Source organism: Neodiprion virginianus, chromosome 1 (genome assembly GCF_021901495.1).
Source record: "Neodiprion virginianus isolate iyNeoVirg1 chromosome 1, iyNeoVirg1.1, whole genome shotgun sequence".
Lineage (NCBI taxonomy): Eukaryota > Metazoa > Arthropoda > Insecta > Hymenoptera > Diprionidae > Neodiprion > Neodiprion virginianus.
Genome location: NC_060877.1, coordinates 27,378,412 through 27,394,739, shown reverse-complemented (window position 1 = coordinate 27,394,739; position 16,328 = coordinate 27,378,412). Strand labels below are relative to the sequence as shown.

The window sequence follows — 16,328 nt, the reverse complement described above, 5'->3', positions numbered from 1 at the left end:
TCTGCAAATTACGCTGGTAATTACAGCCGAGGATCAGGTAAATTCGAGATTGAATGTGACAAGATTGTGCTTTGGCGCAGGCGGTGGATACGCGGCTCATAATTAAGGGGGACTGCAAGTTCGCCGAATCTACTTACAATAGGAGTAATGTTCAGTGTTTGTCTCTCGATGTCACCCTGTTGGAAGAACTCAGTGCTCACGAGTTCGGCGACGCGTTTTTCTACCTCCCAGGGTTTTGTGATTGCTGCCAAGTCGCAGACAGTCATCAACATACCACGTAACAGTTCACGGTGTTCACCAAGCGCCCAATTGTACGACCCACCCTGGGCTAAACTGAGGAACGCTCCTCTCTTGCGAAAATAGACGGCCAAATCGGTCGACAGGATGGCCTCCTCCAGGACCTTGACTATTCGGGAATATTCGTCCGGAGAGACGTTCGCTAGGATCTGATTACCGTGGCTGCTAAGAATCATCAAGCACTGGTCGAAGTGATGGTGTTCCATCGTAGACGTGGAATAAAGCCGTGCTAACGGCGAAGACGCTCTAAATCGACAAAAAACAATCCCTCTGTTACGAGCGTTCTTCAACCCGCAGAAGAAGTTATGCCAACTTTCATCGACTCGGATATTATATATTATATATTTATACGGACGGGGTTGGATTGTATTCGACGAAGAAACAGCTTACTTGATTTGAAACGAGTTGTTGGTGCCCCGGTGATCAAGATCGTGACACAAGCAGGCAATTATTAATGCGAGGCATTCGATTTCTCCGAAGATTTTCCACCATTGAGTGGCCTGAAAAAACGAACGACAGCATTAGGTATATTTAAAAAAAAGTCTGATCACTAGAATGTAAAGAATTCCCCAAACAAATTTTTGTCATATATTCGTGTAGATACGAAGATATTTGTCTCAAAAGGTTTCGCAAAACAATTTTAATTAAATTCTCCTTGTATCGAAACTCGGTTTACGATGAAAATAACAAATTATCAAATATATCGACTTCTTTTACGTATTCTTTGTTTTTCCTTCTTTAAAAATAACTACCGGTGTGGTGGTGAAGATTTCATTTGGAACCAAAGTTCGGAATTTTTCACGTCATGCGTCATCGCTGGTCGTTAAGACGGAGTTAAAGTGCAATAAAATTGATATTTCCACTGGACTTACCGTCAGGATGGCAAACATCATCTGTGACACGTTGAAAGCGTGTCGCCAGTTATGATACGTGACGTTCCTGTAATTCTTCTTGACACTGAGTAACCATCGGCAAAGAACTTCGTAATCTATGTGAAATCGTTCGACAAAGTCGAGATCTAGGAACATGCGAAGACAGGCAGCGAGCGTCTCGTCGTCCTGCATATGAATGTCGTCGAACTTAAAATCGTGGAGCTGGAAATGCGCCGAAGAAGGAACCCGCAATTCCTGCTGAGTGGAGCAAATGCCCAAAAATAAATGTAAGTATCGACATTTGGCTAATTGTTTCGAAACGAAGACTCCGGTCGTGAGAGTTAAAAGAATTATGAAATCCGTATCATATCTCTAGAATCGTCTCAGTTTCAGATCAACACATAAGATACTTTTGATTTGAATGAACTAACCCTCAGTCTTAACGCGTCTTCTAGAGACGCTGAAGCGTGATAACTCAAAACCTCAAGGGTGACGCTCTGCTTCGCCATCGCTATTACAGCCTTTTCATACCTGTAAATGGAATCAAAGAAACAAAATAATTTACTTTCTTGACACATTACGTATTGATAAATTAAACGGTATAATTTACATTTCCCGGGTGAAAACGGCTCAATTACGGCATTACTCACATGTGAGTGTTGTGGATACCCATACCACAGAAAATGGCAAACGCCTCGACGAAGTTCTCGTCATTTTTAGTAAACGCGAGGTCGTCGAACTTGTTTATCAGTTGAATAACGCCTATTATCTGCCCCGACGAGTTCTTGATTGGCATACAAAGAATTCCACGGTGGCGGAACCCTGTGCCGTCGTCAACCGACGGGTCGAACCTGACGTCCTCGTAGGCGTTGGGGATGTTCACCGTCTGTTGAAGGAGTAATACAATGTAAGAAGTATTGCACTGGTCAGGAACGATAAACTATTACGAACTGAAAAATATTCACAAATATCCATTCTGACCGAGTAAAATTGCATCCGAATCATACTGTCAATATTATACTTTTACTTTGGGAAATAATATCGATGACAAATGATGAAATAGCAAATCGTGTTAGTCTCTAATGAAAGAATTTCAGGCCGCGGTGAAATGGATGGAGAGTAATTGTAAAAAAAAAAAAATTAAAGACTCACCTCTCCGGTCGTCGCTACGTAACCGGTAATACCGACGTTGATAGGAAATCTGCTTTCAAAGGGGCTGTAAGACGTGAAAAAAATAACCATGGGTTAAATTAGGAGAACTTTATACACCATCTGTAAAAGGTGTAAATAAAAAATGGAATGGCAATTACAAACTTCATTCACCTAGTGCGGGAATCCGAATCCTCTCCGGCGAGGTCATTCGCCTCGAAGTCAAAGACGCGGGAGAAGCTGATCTTCGACGCCTTGTGGACCAAAAGTACCTGTGCCGAGAATAAAGCGGAAGATTAATTATAAGCATATCTCTGTAACGGGATTATACAAGTATTTTACATGGATCGAAATATTCAGCAGAAGCGTCGGCGTAAATTAATGGATAAGAGATCAGTGATTACAGGGAATTGCGCGGGAATTTCCTCTTTTATAAGTCTACATAACAATACGCGTTCTTATTTTTAGACACGATCTCCGAGCGAAACGCCTTCAAGATTTGGCATCGTGAAAAAAGCAGCTTCGTTAACAAATTATCTTCCTCGACTGACGAGGAGGCCTTTCATCTCAACTCACATTGTCGGCCGAGCGTTCAAACGAATTTTCAATTCTCGATTCCGGAGAAACGTCTCAACCAATTTGGACGATCGTTAGATGAAAATTCTTTACAATTGCATGCGAAATTTTCAAAAGCTTTGTTACTATACTTGAAAAATTTCTTCCCGTATTCATGTCCGCCCCCCTTGATCCGCAAAAAGAATTCTTGGAGTATGAAGACGGGTTCATAAATAAAACGATACGGAGTCTCCGGGTTTGATACGGTACGTGTCGAGAATGCTCGATAAGCGGTTTAAGGGCATCGAATCACCCCTCGTAAAGAAAATTGTGCTGACCGGACATCGCCGTTTCCAGATATCGGACACCGGGAAATCCAGGTGGTCAAAAGGCACGGCAACGGATCTCGTGATGCAAATTGGCACAGAGTTTAAGGCGTGAGTCAGTGCGTGCCGTGCCAGCGGGCAAAGTCTTATAAATAAACACGGACCCGTGGCGCACGCATCGCGGAGACGAGCATAGACGATATCGCCTCCTCTCGACCCCTTTTCGAAGATGCCAAGGAAGCAGGTGCCTCTCGTGTCCGGTGCAACTTGGAAGCCCAAGAGCGATAAAGTTGATCCACCAGATTTCTAACCGGGTCAACTTTCGCTAGTATTTTTCTAAAATTTCCTCCATTAGAATGATTGCTACAGAAGAATCGATGAACAGAAGATATTCAGACTATCTGCACGTGGATCGCGAGTAGAATGATGAATAGTGTTACAATTTTAACGTTTACTTGTACCAAAACTGCGGTGAACTTTCCTCGAGTGATTAGCGCCTGGATTTGATACTCGCCATGATTATCGTGTCAAAAGTTTGGTTTCCACCTTTTGCTTTAGGCGAAATACAGCAACGGTCAAAATTCTGATATCGTACCCCGTAATTTCATCAAGTTTCAACCCCTTTTCCAACCCTCGTTTCGAGAGATGATGGAAACAAGAAGTAATTTCCACGGATAATACCAAAATTTTGATGGCCACTCTGCCTGCTTATGTCATAAGAGATAAGAAAAATTTCAATCTCTCTTAATTTCTTACCCTGTGTCGATCCTTTAAAAACTGCCCAAGAAATCCAACATTTATTTTCGGGCAATGCCTGCGATTGTGGAAAAAATAAAGAAGAAATAAACTTTGCAGGCTTTTAACTCCTTTTCAGGGGTCGTATTTTGTTCCTAGGTAGCTTTCGTTTATGGGTGTAACTTTGAACCTAAATCATGAAAAACGAGGTAAAGTTCGAGACAAGCTTATCCGAAGATATACACATATAAACTTTGATTTGACAAAATTCAGATTTCTAGCCAGCTTAAACTTTGGAAGAAAGATCGCGTTCAATAAAAGATTATTACAAACAAGCTCCAGGGTAAAACGCACCGCGCAATCGATACCTGATGTCGTTTTATAAGGGGATCGAAAAAACGACAAGAACTTTGCACCGATCGAGATGACCGATGGTGTAACTCTTTTATGACAGAAACCGTCATCAAGCGTCCCTGACTCGGCGTATAGGAATTCTGTCGTAACCACGTGCTCCCCACATACATGCTACCGCAACGGAGTGTACGTACTACAACATATATAACGTAATCGGCGTGATATATGACGCAACGAACTTTTTACCGTCGCGCCTAACGACTTCGAACAGAGATCCTAACATTTCGTGTATCGTATACACGGACGTACACATCCGAAGAAACATGTGGAACGGGGACCCTGAGGAAATGGCGCAGTTTCTGCCGCGAGTTATTTAGTTCAAGCGTGTATATGAAAGAAGAAGAAAAAAAATAAAATAACCGTGACTCCTCGAGTCCCTATATAAGGGCCGCTGCTGATATTATATGCCTTATAGATTCGGAAGCATTCCTGCACGTTTTAAACGTTGCACACTTACCTGGACTCGTTGACACTGTATGAGGGACTGGGTGTGGGTCAGAATCCTAAAGACCATGTGCTCGATGGTGCTCTGTTCCTCGAATATCATCCGCGCCAAATCGAGAAGAACCTGCGCAAACGCAAAAGGAACAAAAGCGTCAGTGGAGATCAGTGAACACCGGGCTTTCAATTTCACTTTCGTTAGATTCATTCTGCGATGGGCGCGGAACAGCTTTTTATAGGAAAAGATCAAGGAGGGGCCAAAGCACGAGGTATGATAATGGGAGAAAAGCGATCTTTGAGCGAAACCCGATACTGTGGCTGAATCATTCACAGCTTTCATTTTAAGGGCTACTGGGTGTAAAGGGTGTAAATAGCGTGGAAATGGGGGTAAAACTCGTCTTAGCGACAGCCGATACACATTTTGACATAGGAATAGAGTTGATGAGAATTTAAGAGACGGTAAAACGGAGACAAGGGAGATTTACTTCTGAAAATTGGGTTGATTTCCCAACGGCCAACGCGTAGATTTTTTTACGGAGGAAAAACACCCTTTATTGACAAAGTGATTCGTCGAACGGTCATTCGAAGTAGCTTTGTTATGATGTAAAAGTTGGATTCTACGCGTAAGCCGTGGCCACTTAACTCTTGTCAGATTAGATTATGTGGTCAATTAATACAAAGATAGATTTCGCGATAGATAGGACAAGTGTTTCGACTCCGGTTATCTACGATTCCGATCGTTAGAAGTGGGAACACGTAAATCGGACGAGTTTACAAGCTTTTTGCCAAGTCATCTATTTTTATATCCATGCATGTATATATCACGCAATATAAAGTTTCAGGATTAATAGTAGCTGAGGTAATTTCTCCATTATTGGAAAATTGAAAACGTCTTGCACGGATATCAAGAGACCGTAAAACTCAAAATCCAACCCACGGTTGATCTGTACTCTTCACACAGCTAAACTCATAAGTTCTGACACTCGATGGACCGGAATTTCTAGTAAAATTCAACTGACGCACTTCAGACGACACAAGATACTCTCTTTCGAGGTGTGTTGATCTTCCGAAGATAAGTAAAATCGAGTTAATCAAACACGCGATGACCGATCAAAAGAATAACGCTCACGGAATTCGATGAGAATATGGATATACGTACATTACACGTAATCTTGTGCTACAACAAAAGCAAAATGTTCGCCAATAGGTTCGCTCGTCGCGAACGACATGGCTATATACTCGTCTCAATCTCATCTGCGTTGGCACACAGTTTTCGATTACAAACAACAACGTTAACGATCACGTTAACGTTAAGTACCTAGGGCTCAGTGAGGAATAAGGGGGACACGTGTTTCAACACCCCTAGGAATAGACCCACTTACCGCGATCACTTTCCACCTACACAACATCGTTGGTATCGACCGTTCACCTATCGCGAAATCGACTTTACCTGATTCCTTTTCACCTCCAACTGACTCTTCTCGTAGAGCTGTGCGTTCCTAAGACCGATACCACAGAACTGGAGATATCCGGCGAACACCTTTTCGTCTTGCGTTGTGAATTGACCCTCGCCCCCGAGTTTGTTGATCACTTGGGCGACTCCGACCACGTCTCCGCTGCAGTCCTTGATGGGCATGCAGAGCAGAGCTCTCGTCCTGTACCCCGTCAACGCATCTATCTCCCGGTTGAACCTGGCGTCCTGTAAAGATGACCGACACTAAGATAGGATCGCGTTATTATTCTTTAAAACTAATCGCTCTCCGAATCAAATGTATCAGTGACACAATTTATAGACGTGCCGCAGTAGTGAGAACGATGTCGGCCCGTAGAAAGCAGGAGCTTCCGAAAATGTTGAAGATGCGTGCTATTTTCGGTTACACTTATACTACAGTGCATCGTTCGGCTTGAATTACTGCTTCAAATTCAAACGAAGTGTAGTAATATTCGGTGAAGAAAATACTGTATTCGTTACGGGATTCGTTAATGGTCTGAGAATCTGTGGAATTTATGAAAACCTATGCTAAATAAAACTGTAAAGATTTTCTAATCACTCTTGCACCTCGTTTAACCATGTGATTTGTATTCGTAAAATGCGTGCTGCAGGAAAACCGTGTAAAACAATGCTGAGAAGAGATCATCGAGGATTGAACGTACGCATATGTTTGTGCGTCGATGTCGCTTCACCTCTGCATGCACCCGAATGCCAAACCCATTGTCTCGACTCTAGGACGAAAGATGCACGGAAGCGGAGGATTGCAGTGCGTCTGCGGCGAACATCTGTTTCACCGTAACACATGACGCGTCCGTCCGTCAAGCCAGAACGCAGCAGCTTTAGGTATACATATATAGGTATGCGTATGTACATACATATATATATATATATATATATACACCGAACGGCAAATAGTAACATCCTGCTAAGTGTTAGCCGGAAATCACAGCTGGCTTGACAGTCGACGAGGAATGAAGATCTCGCCGGAGAAGACAACGACGGAATTCTATGACGCAGCCGTTTCTGAGCCGCCTTATAATATACGTGATCATATAAGAGTTTTGTCGCCTCTAACCCGGCTATACACATATATATATATATATATATGTGTGTGTGTGTGTGTGTGTGTGTGTGTGTGTGTGTGCGCGTGCGCGTGTATGCATGAATGTATTCGATCGCGTATAATGAGGTATGGGCGTCGTGACGCGGAGAGATTGATTGCCGTGTCAGGTGACAAATTTTCATCTTTGGTAACACCGATCCACACTGCGTGGACGAACGAATGTTTTCACACCTAACAATAGGCTGGATATCACACTTGCGGTAAAAGACTTGCATCGACGTACGATTTCTTTTTCAGGAGAGAAAAAATTTCTCCTGTGGTACACAGCTGTGGTACACAGCAAAAAGCATACCAGAATGAGCCTCAAACTTTGACAAATTTCTCATCCGAATTATGTGACAATTAATCGACGGTGAGAGTGCAATTGATATCATATCTGGAACTAATTAGAACGAATACGTAGTTATCAATTTCTTATAATCTTTCAATGTGCATCTTTAATACACTTGGAATAGGATCTTTCGTAACGAGTATCGCATTCGTATATGAGCACGGAATATGTTGAGATCTAAGAAGTACATTCTCCGAATACGCATTGGACTTTTTTGACAAACGAGCAATTTTTTTGTTTTCACGAAAAAAAAAGAGAGAGAAAAAGTGTGAAACGGAATTTCGGAACCGCTGTCCGCAATTAGAAACAATTCGATCGTTATCGTAGGCAAATTTGGGCGTTCTTGGTGCGGTAACCGACATGATATTCCATCCATCGATCCCGTGCGGCACGCGTTATCAAGAGTCTGGGTCACACATATACCGTGTACGAGAGGTAATCCATTAATATGTATGAGGTCCGGACCCTTCAGCTCCGCCTTTGGTTGGGTACATAGAGCTATTACCTACGTATACCTCCGTGAAATCTGATATCCGACATCAATACGACACCCTCAAACCAAACCCGCAATTGCAACCAGCACACATGCCGCGGGTGTAAAAAGGCACGAACGAAAACGGAATGGGGTAGAAAAATGGTTGTGAAAACTTCTAGGAAAAGAAACCCCCGTTCTTCGTCGAGAAACGAGAAACGAGAAACTTGCCTTGTACGCGTCAGGAATATTGACGGGTTCCCCGCTCTCGGCGACGTAACCGACGATCCCCGTACCCCAGGGTATTCTAATCTCGTCTTTCTTCTCCATCTCAAGGAGGGTGGACCTCGAACACACGTCGAAGAGCTTCGAGACGAGACATCGACTCCTCGAGTATGATTGATTCCTCCCTTGACCGTGATCACGGTTCCGGTTATTGTGGGGCGTACAACCGCCGCCCCTTTCACCCTGGACTAGAAATAGCGATCCTCTGTCCGCGTGCAGCAGTGTGCTCACGTTCTGGAGAATTTTGTGACACAACGATCTCACGTCCAGCTCGTTGCAGATATCCTTTACCTGCGTACAGAGTCAGGGTATAAGAAGAAGAAGCAGTGCGGTGTAAGAGATCAAATCTAATCGGGAGTTTTCGGTGAAACTCGTCAGTCCCCTAGATCCGCTGGCGTCGTAGATGGTGAGTTTCACAGAAAACGTCCGGCACGGTCCTCGAAAGTGGATCGAATCGCCACTCATAAATCATATTTGAAGACTTTTTCGTTCCAGTCTGCGAGACTCGTGGAAAATTACCAGTTCAAATATGAGATCCTTTTCGTCGAGGTGTCGCAGCTCGTGCCTCGAGCGACGTTGAGGTCGTCCCGGCGTCCCGGCTCCGACCTGCTGGTTTCCCGGCTGTCCCGGTTCTCCGGAGACGCTCAAAAAGGTCGGCGTCCCGTCGATGGTGTTAACGATCGGCTTCAAAAGGCCGCCTCTCTCGAACTCGTGGGCCGATATCTTTCTGACGGGTGTCGTCGCTCCGGAACCACTTCCGCGACTCGAGGAAGACGGGGCCGCGTGCGTCGGGCTTGACAACTCCATGCAGCTCCCCGTAGCCGAGGTTGGTGTCGCGTGCGAGAGCAGCCACAAATCCACCGTCTGACGAGTCACCTTCCTGAAAATTAACGGTCAATCGATACGGGGGCGTTAGATCGGATCGAACGGAAGCACGATCAGAGCTTGATTATCAAATGACCGATTTTTTCAGCGAACGTGACTAAATTGAACGGATTAAACGAATTAGCATATTTAGCATATTAGTATCAGCAGGAAAATATTTTCTTACAGGAAAACATAAGGGAAAATTCACAAGAATTGTTACACTGAAAGGTTTCCTCGTAGAGTTTGTTCAGGAAAAAACCCTCGTCCGTAGCAAGAAAACCGCTTTCAAGCGTCGCCGGCAAGTCTTTGAGGAAAAAAGAAGTAAGATGAAGAAAAATAAAAATTTTTATCATCCTCAAAGGAGAAAAACGATAAAACCAACGGTTTCAGAGTCCACAATTATCTTCTTTAAGAAAAAACTTTGAAGCGAACGAAGTAATTATTTCGAGATATTACGTGCGACTCGCGCTTCAGTTATGCGGTTTGATTTCCTTCCGGGAGTGTTGAAATAAATTACCTATACACATGTAAGAACAAAAAATCATCCATAAACAAACGCTTTTTCAAAGTTCAGCTTCTGCGCGCATGTGTGCGAAGTGTCACACGTACGCAGTCTGCGCAAGTAACGCAATTGCGTGCGCCCAGCAAAGCCCTGTTAATATTCACAATACGTATGTGTATCGACACGAGTTTAACTCCACCCACGGTCACTGAGCATTCAGCCAAGCGTCTAACGCGCTAGTGCACGTTGTGCCAATAAGTACTTTGCTCGCAGTGGCAATTCGCTGTGATGTTAATCCGACCGAGTTATCAAGGGGTCAATCACTCCGCCGACCCAATATAACGATCGAGACCCAAACGAAGCGAGAATTTAGACCCCCGGTCCGTAAATGTTCCCCGGGTCTCTCGAATCGTCGCGCGTGATTTTCTTCTCACCTGACAAAGTAGTCGGTGACAAAGTCCGGATGCTCGTCGAGCCAAGCTTCCATCCGGGCGTATTCCGGATCGTATATCGCAGGTGCCGAGGATACGTTCGTGTAGTAAAACTTCATGTGTCCACCACCGTCTTGGCCCTGCTGGGAGGCAGAACCCATGGCGTTGACCCCCTGAACGCAGGGGGCCGCAGTTTCCGCCGTCATCCTGGGCTCCTCTATGCTCCGCAGATGCAGGCCTGGAACAAGATTCGGGTAGATAATTAGGGGCGAATGAAGTTCGGGGCGCGGACGTTCTTCTATGACAGGACGAGCTCGGTTGAAACGGGTGAAAAATGCAGATCGTTATTGTTGCTGCTGTTATTATTACAGTGAAACGGCGAAGGCGTCGCCGCACGTCAGCATATTCCGGGATTATTTATCGGTGCGATAAATTTTCCATCCCCTTGTTCGCAGCTGGCGTTTCACGTTTCTCTAAGCACGATAAATATGCGTTATATACACTGGCGATTCTCGCGTGTTGTCTCGCGTTTTCAGATTCGCGTTATACGAACCCGCGTCTAATTAGCCCGCACGCGTCGCGTAAAAGACTTCCGCATAAATGATTGGGCGACGAAAAAAAAAAAAAAAAAAATTAGATGAAAAAAGAAATTGCCTCCCCTCCGACCGTAATTGACGGCGAAGTCTAACTAGCTGCTGTTTATCTTGACCACCGCGAGCTTCGTATAACTTGTACGGTATAAACGACGCGTAAGGCTAACGTATAATAATCGCAAGTTAGAAATTACGTCACGGCAGATTGTGCACCACTATCATAATTACAAGTCGCATTAGACCGAGTTGCGAATGACTTTATTCCAAAGGCGCATCGTTCAGCCAATCAAGAACGAGGTTGAAACCCCAACGAAGACGCGTGATTTCGACGCTCCGTGCAGGGCTGCGGTCTGGCGGGTACCTATTAAAAATCGTGTCAAGGGCCAATAATCGTCGACAATGACGGACCCGGAAGACGCTACTCGGACTGACGACTGTTTTTCTCGGCTCGAAGGACGCGATTCACGAGCAAGCACAGAGTCAGAGTTCAACGGCTGAACCGGGGAAGATAATGTCGAAGGTGCACAGGGTGAACGACCATTTGAACAGATCAAATAATCATGAGGCTAAAGTTGGTAACGTTAACGCAACGAAACATCGGGGAAGAAATTGATATTTCGCAAGTTTACAGTGACTTTGAAGTACTCGAGTCATCAAAAATATGAATAAGTTTTGCCTTGTTATGATTTAGTGCATTTCAGACATCCCTGCAATTGTGAAATAACGATTTTTCCGAAAAGCAAAACGTTACGACAACGTCACCAACTTCAGCCTTGTAACAAATTTGAGTAAACGGATTCATAATTCGAGTGAACATGGCATTGAACAAAATTCTAATCATCGATAATGTATATATTTATACAAAAAGGGTGAAAAAAAAACTCCCTATTTTTCTCTCTCCCTCATAATACGAAGGTTCAAATATGATATCTGAGATCAAAGATATCGGAATTGCATAAATCATCTCTGCAGCTTCTGAAAAGGTGATGAATTTTTATACAAAAAATCTTAACGCAAGAATCCGAGGATTTTTATGGCGGTAGTTAAAAGCGCAAGGGTGCAGAGAGAACGCAAGGGTGGTTTTCGGTAAAGTTCACGGCTACACGACGTCAGTTTGTGAAATTGTACGGTACGAGAGGGGTGTTTTATTACTGTTGAGTACGAGTAAAGAGCAAAACCGTGCCGGTAGAACGGGTCGTAACGTTTGACGATGCGCATGCTGCAGAGGACGCCATGAATGGAGGAAGAGACGAGATGGCGAATAAATTGAACAAAGAAAAGATTTCTTAACGTCTGCTCGAAAGCTGCGGTGTAGGTAAGGCAACGTCGACCCATTCCGGCATAGAGGAGGAAAATTCCTGCACGCGGGAGAGGGAGAGTCTTGGACCACGCGAAGAAACTCGTTTCATCCTTCGTTCGACCTTGACACTCGGCGGTAGCCGTCCCATGCAGGGGCAAGAGGCGAGGCGCTTGAAAGAAGCAAAACAAGAAGAAGAAGGAGAAGAAGCAGAGGAAGAAGAAGAAGCACAGTACAGGAGAAAGACGGGGGCAAACGGGAAAAAAAGAACAGCTCAGCAGCCAGACGGGTAGGAATTTGTAGGAAACAGCTGGCAGCCGCAACAGCATCAGCAGCAGCAGCGAGCCAAAGCCAAAGCCACACTTTGGTACAGCACACTTCTGGAAAGCCAAAGTTTTCACCCGGGATATTCGGCAGTGGAGGAGCTTCATTGAGGTCAACGTCGACTCGGAACGAACTGGAGGTTTCATTATGTGGCTTCCATATTATTTACAGAGGACAAGGCTGCGTCGATTCCGGGGATCCGCAACAGCGGTGAGAGTTTGCCGAGAGAACTTGACTCCGTTGACCACCGCGTCTCGGCTATCGATATCCGATTGAGAGATCGTGCTTTCGGAAGCTGCAACGCTTTTCCTCGGCCCGTGTAACGTGTGTAATTCGTCGAGCGCTCGACGCCGGCGAGCCTGACTCATAATATAATCATCACGGACAAGCCCAGGTGAGCTGATATGGGTTCCGCACTGCGTCAACCCGGCTCGTAGTCAGTTAAAAGTCCCTTCACATTCGCCTAATCAGGCGTGACGGAAGCCAGGGCGAGGACGGAACCCTACCGGGGACAAAGTTTTCAGGTGAAGAAAAAAAGGTGGAGGAATAATGGGGGAGATCGGAGAATGAGAAACTCGGCGACAAAGTGCGAACGAGACAAGGAAAAGGTTGAGGTACGATTTAATTTTACTTGAGCGAAAAACTCCCAAGGTACCTCTCGACTCGTACTTTGAGTTCATCCGAGGGGTTAATGAGGGAGGAAAAATCGTCCGAGGTATTTCTGCTTTGTTTTAAAATTTATTGTACAATTGTATATGTGCGCATTCTATTCTATGTGGCAATAAAAATCGATTGTTCAGGCAATTTGATACGTGCTACGAACTAACGAACGATTATCTCGAGTATGTTGAGAGAAAAGCTTCACGGCAACGGTATTTAAAGCGGAGAGAAGAAATTTAGAAAGCAACATTTGGTCGTGCAGCGCAGCTTCGCCTCTAATCTTTCTTTCGTCCGACAATAATAATTCCCGTGCTTACCGTGAATGCATACATACGACCGACTGCGAGAGGTAAGGGGGCACTTCACTGTCGATGGATGTAATTTCACCGTGGCACGATCCGACCGACGATCGAACGAATACTAATTATCTACAAAAGGCTCGAATACGTGACGGAATGCTTCGATGCGGTGCGATGGATTAAGCCGAGACTTTGTTGTTCGTTTGAACAATATAAGGAAACTTTCCGCGGACAAGCTGGTTACCTACGAGAGACCTGAGCTTGAATCATACCGCGGTATTCGATCCTTGAAATTGCGATTGTTTCAATACCACAATTTTTTTTCTAATACTCAGGTGGGGGAAGAGATTCGTTGGTAATGAAAATCTCAGAATTTCAACCAGATTCTGCAGTATTTGAAATTTCAGAGGTAATTTGTTTTCGTCAAATAACATGCCCATTTTCAACTTTTTACTAAAACTCATGACTAAACTTGTGGAAAATTTAATTTTCTTTATTTTCTGATTTAAACCATACATCTAAGAGTTCGGCGGAAGCTACTGCAGGACATGGTCGAAAGTCTGGATTTAGACACTTCCCCCAGCGAGATGAGAAAAATAAAATTGTATTATGAAAAAAAATGCCTACTTCCGGTGTTATTTCTGTTTTCGACTGGGCTAATCGTCGCATCGCGCAAAATTCAACTCGAATAAAATATAAAATAACGATGTGCATCCTTCGTCGTCGCGTAATCGTTTCGGTTTGTATATACACATATAGTACAGTGTGTATATATCTAAACGCAGCGTGCGCGCGTCGGTTAAACCCAATTCTATCCATGGACGTGCCGCTGCAGCACGTTACAGCGACGTCGCTTGCGTTATATAGGATAACGAGTAGACGACGAGAGTTGATAACGGCAGCGCGGGTTACTGTAAAACAACGCGCGGTTTGCACAGGTTAAATTTTTATTGTCCTCTCGACGCCGTACTCACGTATGTATGCGAGCGTGCGTGCGTGGGTATTGGTACGGACCCGCAAGGCTGAGTAGGACTTGGATATTTCATCGAGTGAACCGAGTCGGCGTCTTATCGTTTGTTATACCTATACATACATGTGCGTGCACCGAGTGGCTCCTTTTCGGCGTGCGTTGCGAAACACGCGACGCTCCTCCGCACGACGATTATTAATAATCAACGTGAAATTTGTACAAGAGTTCGTTCATAGGTGTAATTTATCGTTAGTCTGAAATACGGTATCCGTGAAATTAGTCCGAAGGACCGTTATCCTGTAGCAGCTGACGCGTTGTAACCAGAAGAGGAATATCACCGATCGATCGGATCGACGGAGGAGATTTTCCCGGATTTATCGATACTGTTTTCTAAGACAATTACCCCGACACTTCAACGTATACCGATTGTTTAAATGAACTGTTAAATTTGCGGCAAATTTCCAAAAGTTTTCCACTTTCGCTCTGCACGCGGCACATTTATTCACGTCGTAGATTCTACAGGTGTAATAGATCAGCGGATCCACCCAGCAGCACGTAAAATTATCCGCACTCTGCAGCAATCGTCGTAGGAAAAATATATGCAGGAGAATATTTTCTACATGGGAATATAAAATGCGGATTTTCGTTCTCTCGATTCATTCAACGCGAATCGATTCTATCTCGGGCAAATAGGAGATAACTTACACATGTCGGTACAAGCATACATGCATGTATGTGTAGCATGGACTTTCGTGTACGTCGTCGTTTAAACCGGGTACAAATTTCGAAGAGTATCGACGTCAACTCGGGAATTTGTCACGTATCGCGTCAAACTCGTTGGGAAATTCATTCGATCGATCATTTTTAGCGAATCGCTTCATCGTCACTCGAAATCGAACGTATCACCTTTATCGTGTATCGTTGACGAAATGAAATTTCAAAAAACTAGATTGATAAAAATCAAAACTGCGAATTCGGAAACAGCGCTCCTTATACGCGAAGCATAAATTACACTATAAATTTTTTTTTAATCGACGCGTCGTTTTTATTCTAGAATATATTTATTCGGATAAAAGAAACATCGTGTTCGATAAACCTTTAAATACCAGTCAATTTGAAACCGTACGTTTTTAGTCGTTTTCCAACCCGCATGTAGAAACAACTCGAATCGTGATGACAATACCGAGTAGAAACAAAAATCGACTGTAAATATAAGCCTCACAGATTGTTCGACAGGATTCAATCCGAGGTTCGATAAAACGAAAAAAGAAACTACAGTTTTTCCCAACTTATCCGCCGGTATCTATTCGTTGCGCGAGCGTGCGTGCATGTATAAATATATACACACACATCCATACATATATGTATAAATAGGGACAATGGCTCGTTGTAACGCACGGTGCGTATAACGATTAGTAATTCATTTACGCGATCGCTTACGTATTCCTCGGGCATGGGCGGCACCCATTAGAATCGATGGTGCCCCAGACCACCCAGAACTACCACCCATGCAGAAGCTACCCGTTAACTGCGCCGAGGTTTGTTGATGTTTTGCATATGGGGATATCCAAACGCTGCGACAACGCGGCAATCGAAACCTGCAGCCCCGAGTGCGTTATCATCTTACGCGCTACAACGAAATCGTGTACAGTTACGAACGAATCGAAGCGTCCGATCGAGGAAATTAAGATTTAAGAAAATGTAGGACGAGTGTTTGCCAAGCCGCGATGATTGATTTGAGGAAAATGCAGAGTGACGAACAACAGGGTGATAGCCTTCCTTGAAAGGTGAACCAGTATCGTCAATTCGACGACAGTTGAGGACGGCCTCGGTGAAAGGAGTTTATTCGCAAGAGACCCTCCCGTGATGACTTCGTCACCGCGGTTCCTCCTC

The 16,328-nt window shown here is 44.4% G+C and overlaps 1 protein-coding gene across 7 annotated transcripts in view; it reads right to left on the bottom strand.

Annotated features, from left to right (window-relative positions):
* Window positions 1-16,328, bottom strand: part of LOC124310358 (dual 3',5'-cyclic-AMP and -GMP phosphodiesterase 11) — a 92,008-nt gene that overhangs the window by 1,698 nt on the left and 73,982 nt on the right. For 6 of the 7 annotated variants that reach the window (XM_046774205.1, XM_046774206.1, XM_046774207.1 and 3 more), the window contains 12 exons: window positions 10,296-10,530; window positions 9,012-9,372; window positions 8,439-8,783; window positions 6,240-6,488; window positions 4,806-4,916; window positions 2,493-2,590; window positions 2,322-2,385; window positions 1,820-2,055; window positions 1,601-1,700; window positions 1,170-1,427; window positions 688-797; window positions 138-543 (listed from right to left, as the gene is read on the bottom strand). In XM_046774205.1, the coding sequence (XP_046630161.1) occupies window positions 138-543; window positions 688-797; window positions 1,170-1,427; window positions 1,601-1,700; window positions 1,820-2,055; window positions 2,322-2,385; window positions 2,493-2,590; window positions 4,806-4,916; window positions 6,240-6,488; window positions 8,439-8,783; window positions 9,012-9,372; window positions 10,296-10,498 (2,541 nt within the window). In that variant the 5' untranslated portion in view covers window positions 10,499-10,530. The remainder of the gene's footprint in view (window positions 1-137; window positions 544-687; window positions 798-1,169; window positions 1,428-1,600; window positions 1,701-1,819; window positions 2,056-2,321; window positions 2,386-2,492; window positions 2,591-4,805; window positions 4,917-6,239; window positions 6,489-8,438; window positions 8,784-9,011; window positions 9,373-10,295; window positions 10,531-16,328) is intronic. The other variant, XM_046774202.1, reaches the window with a different exon arrangement.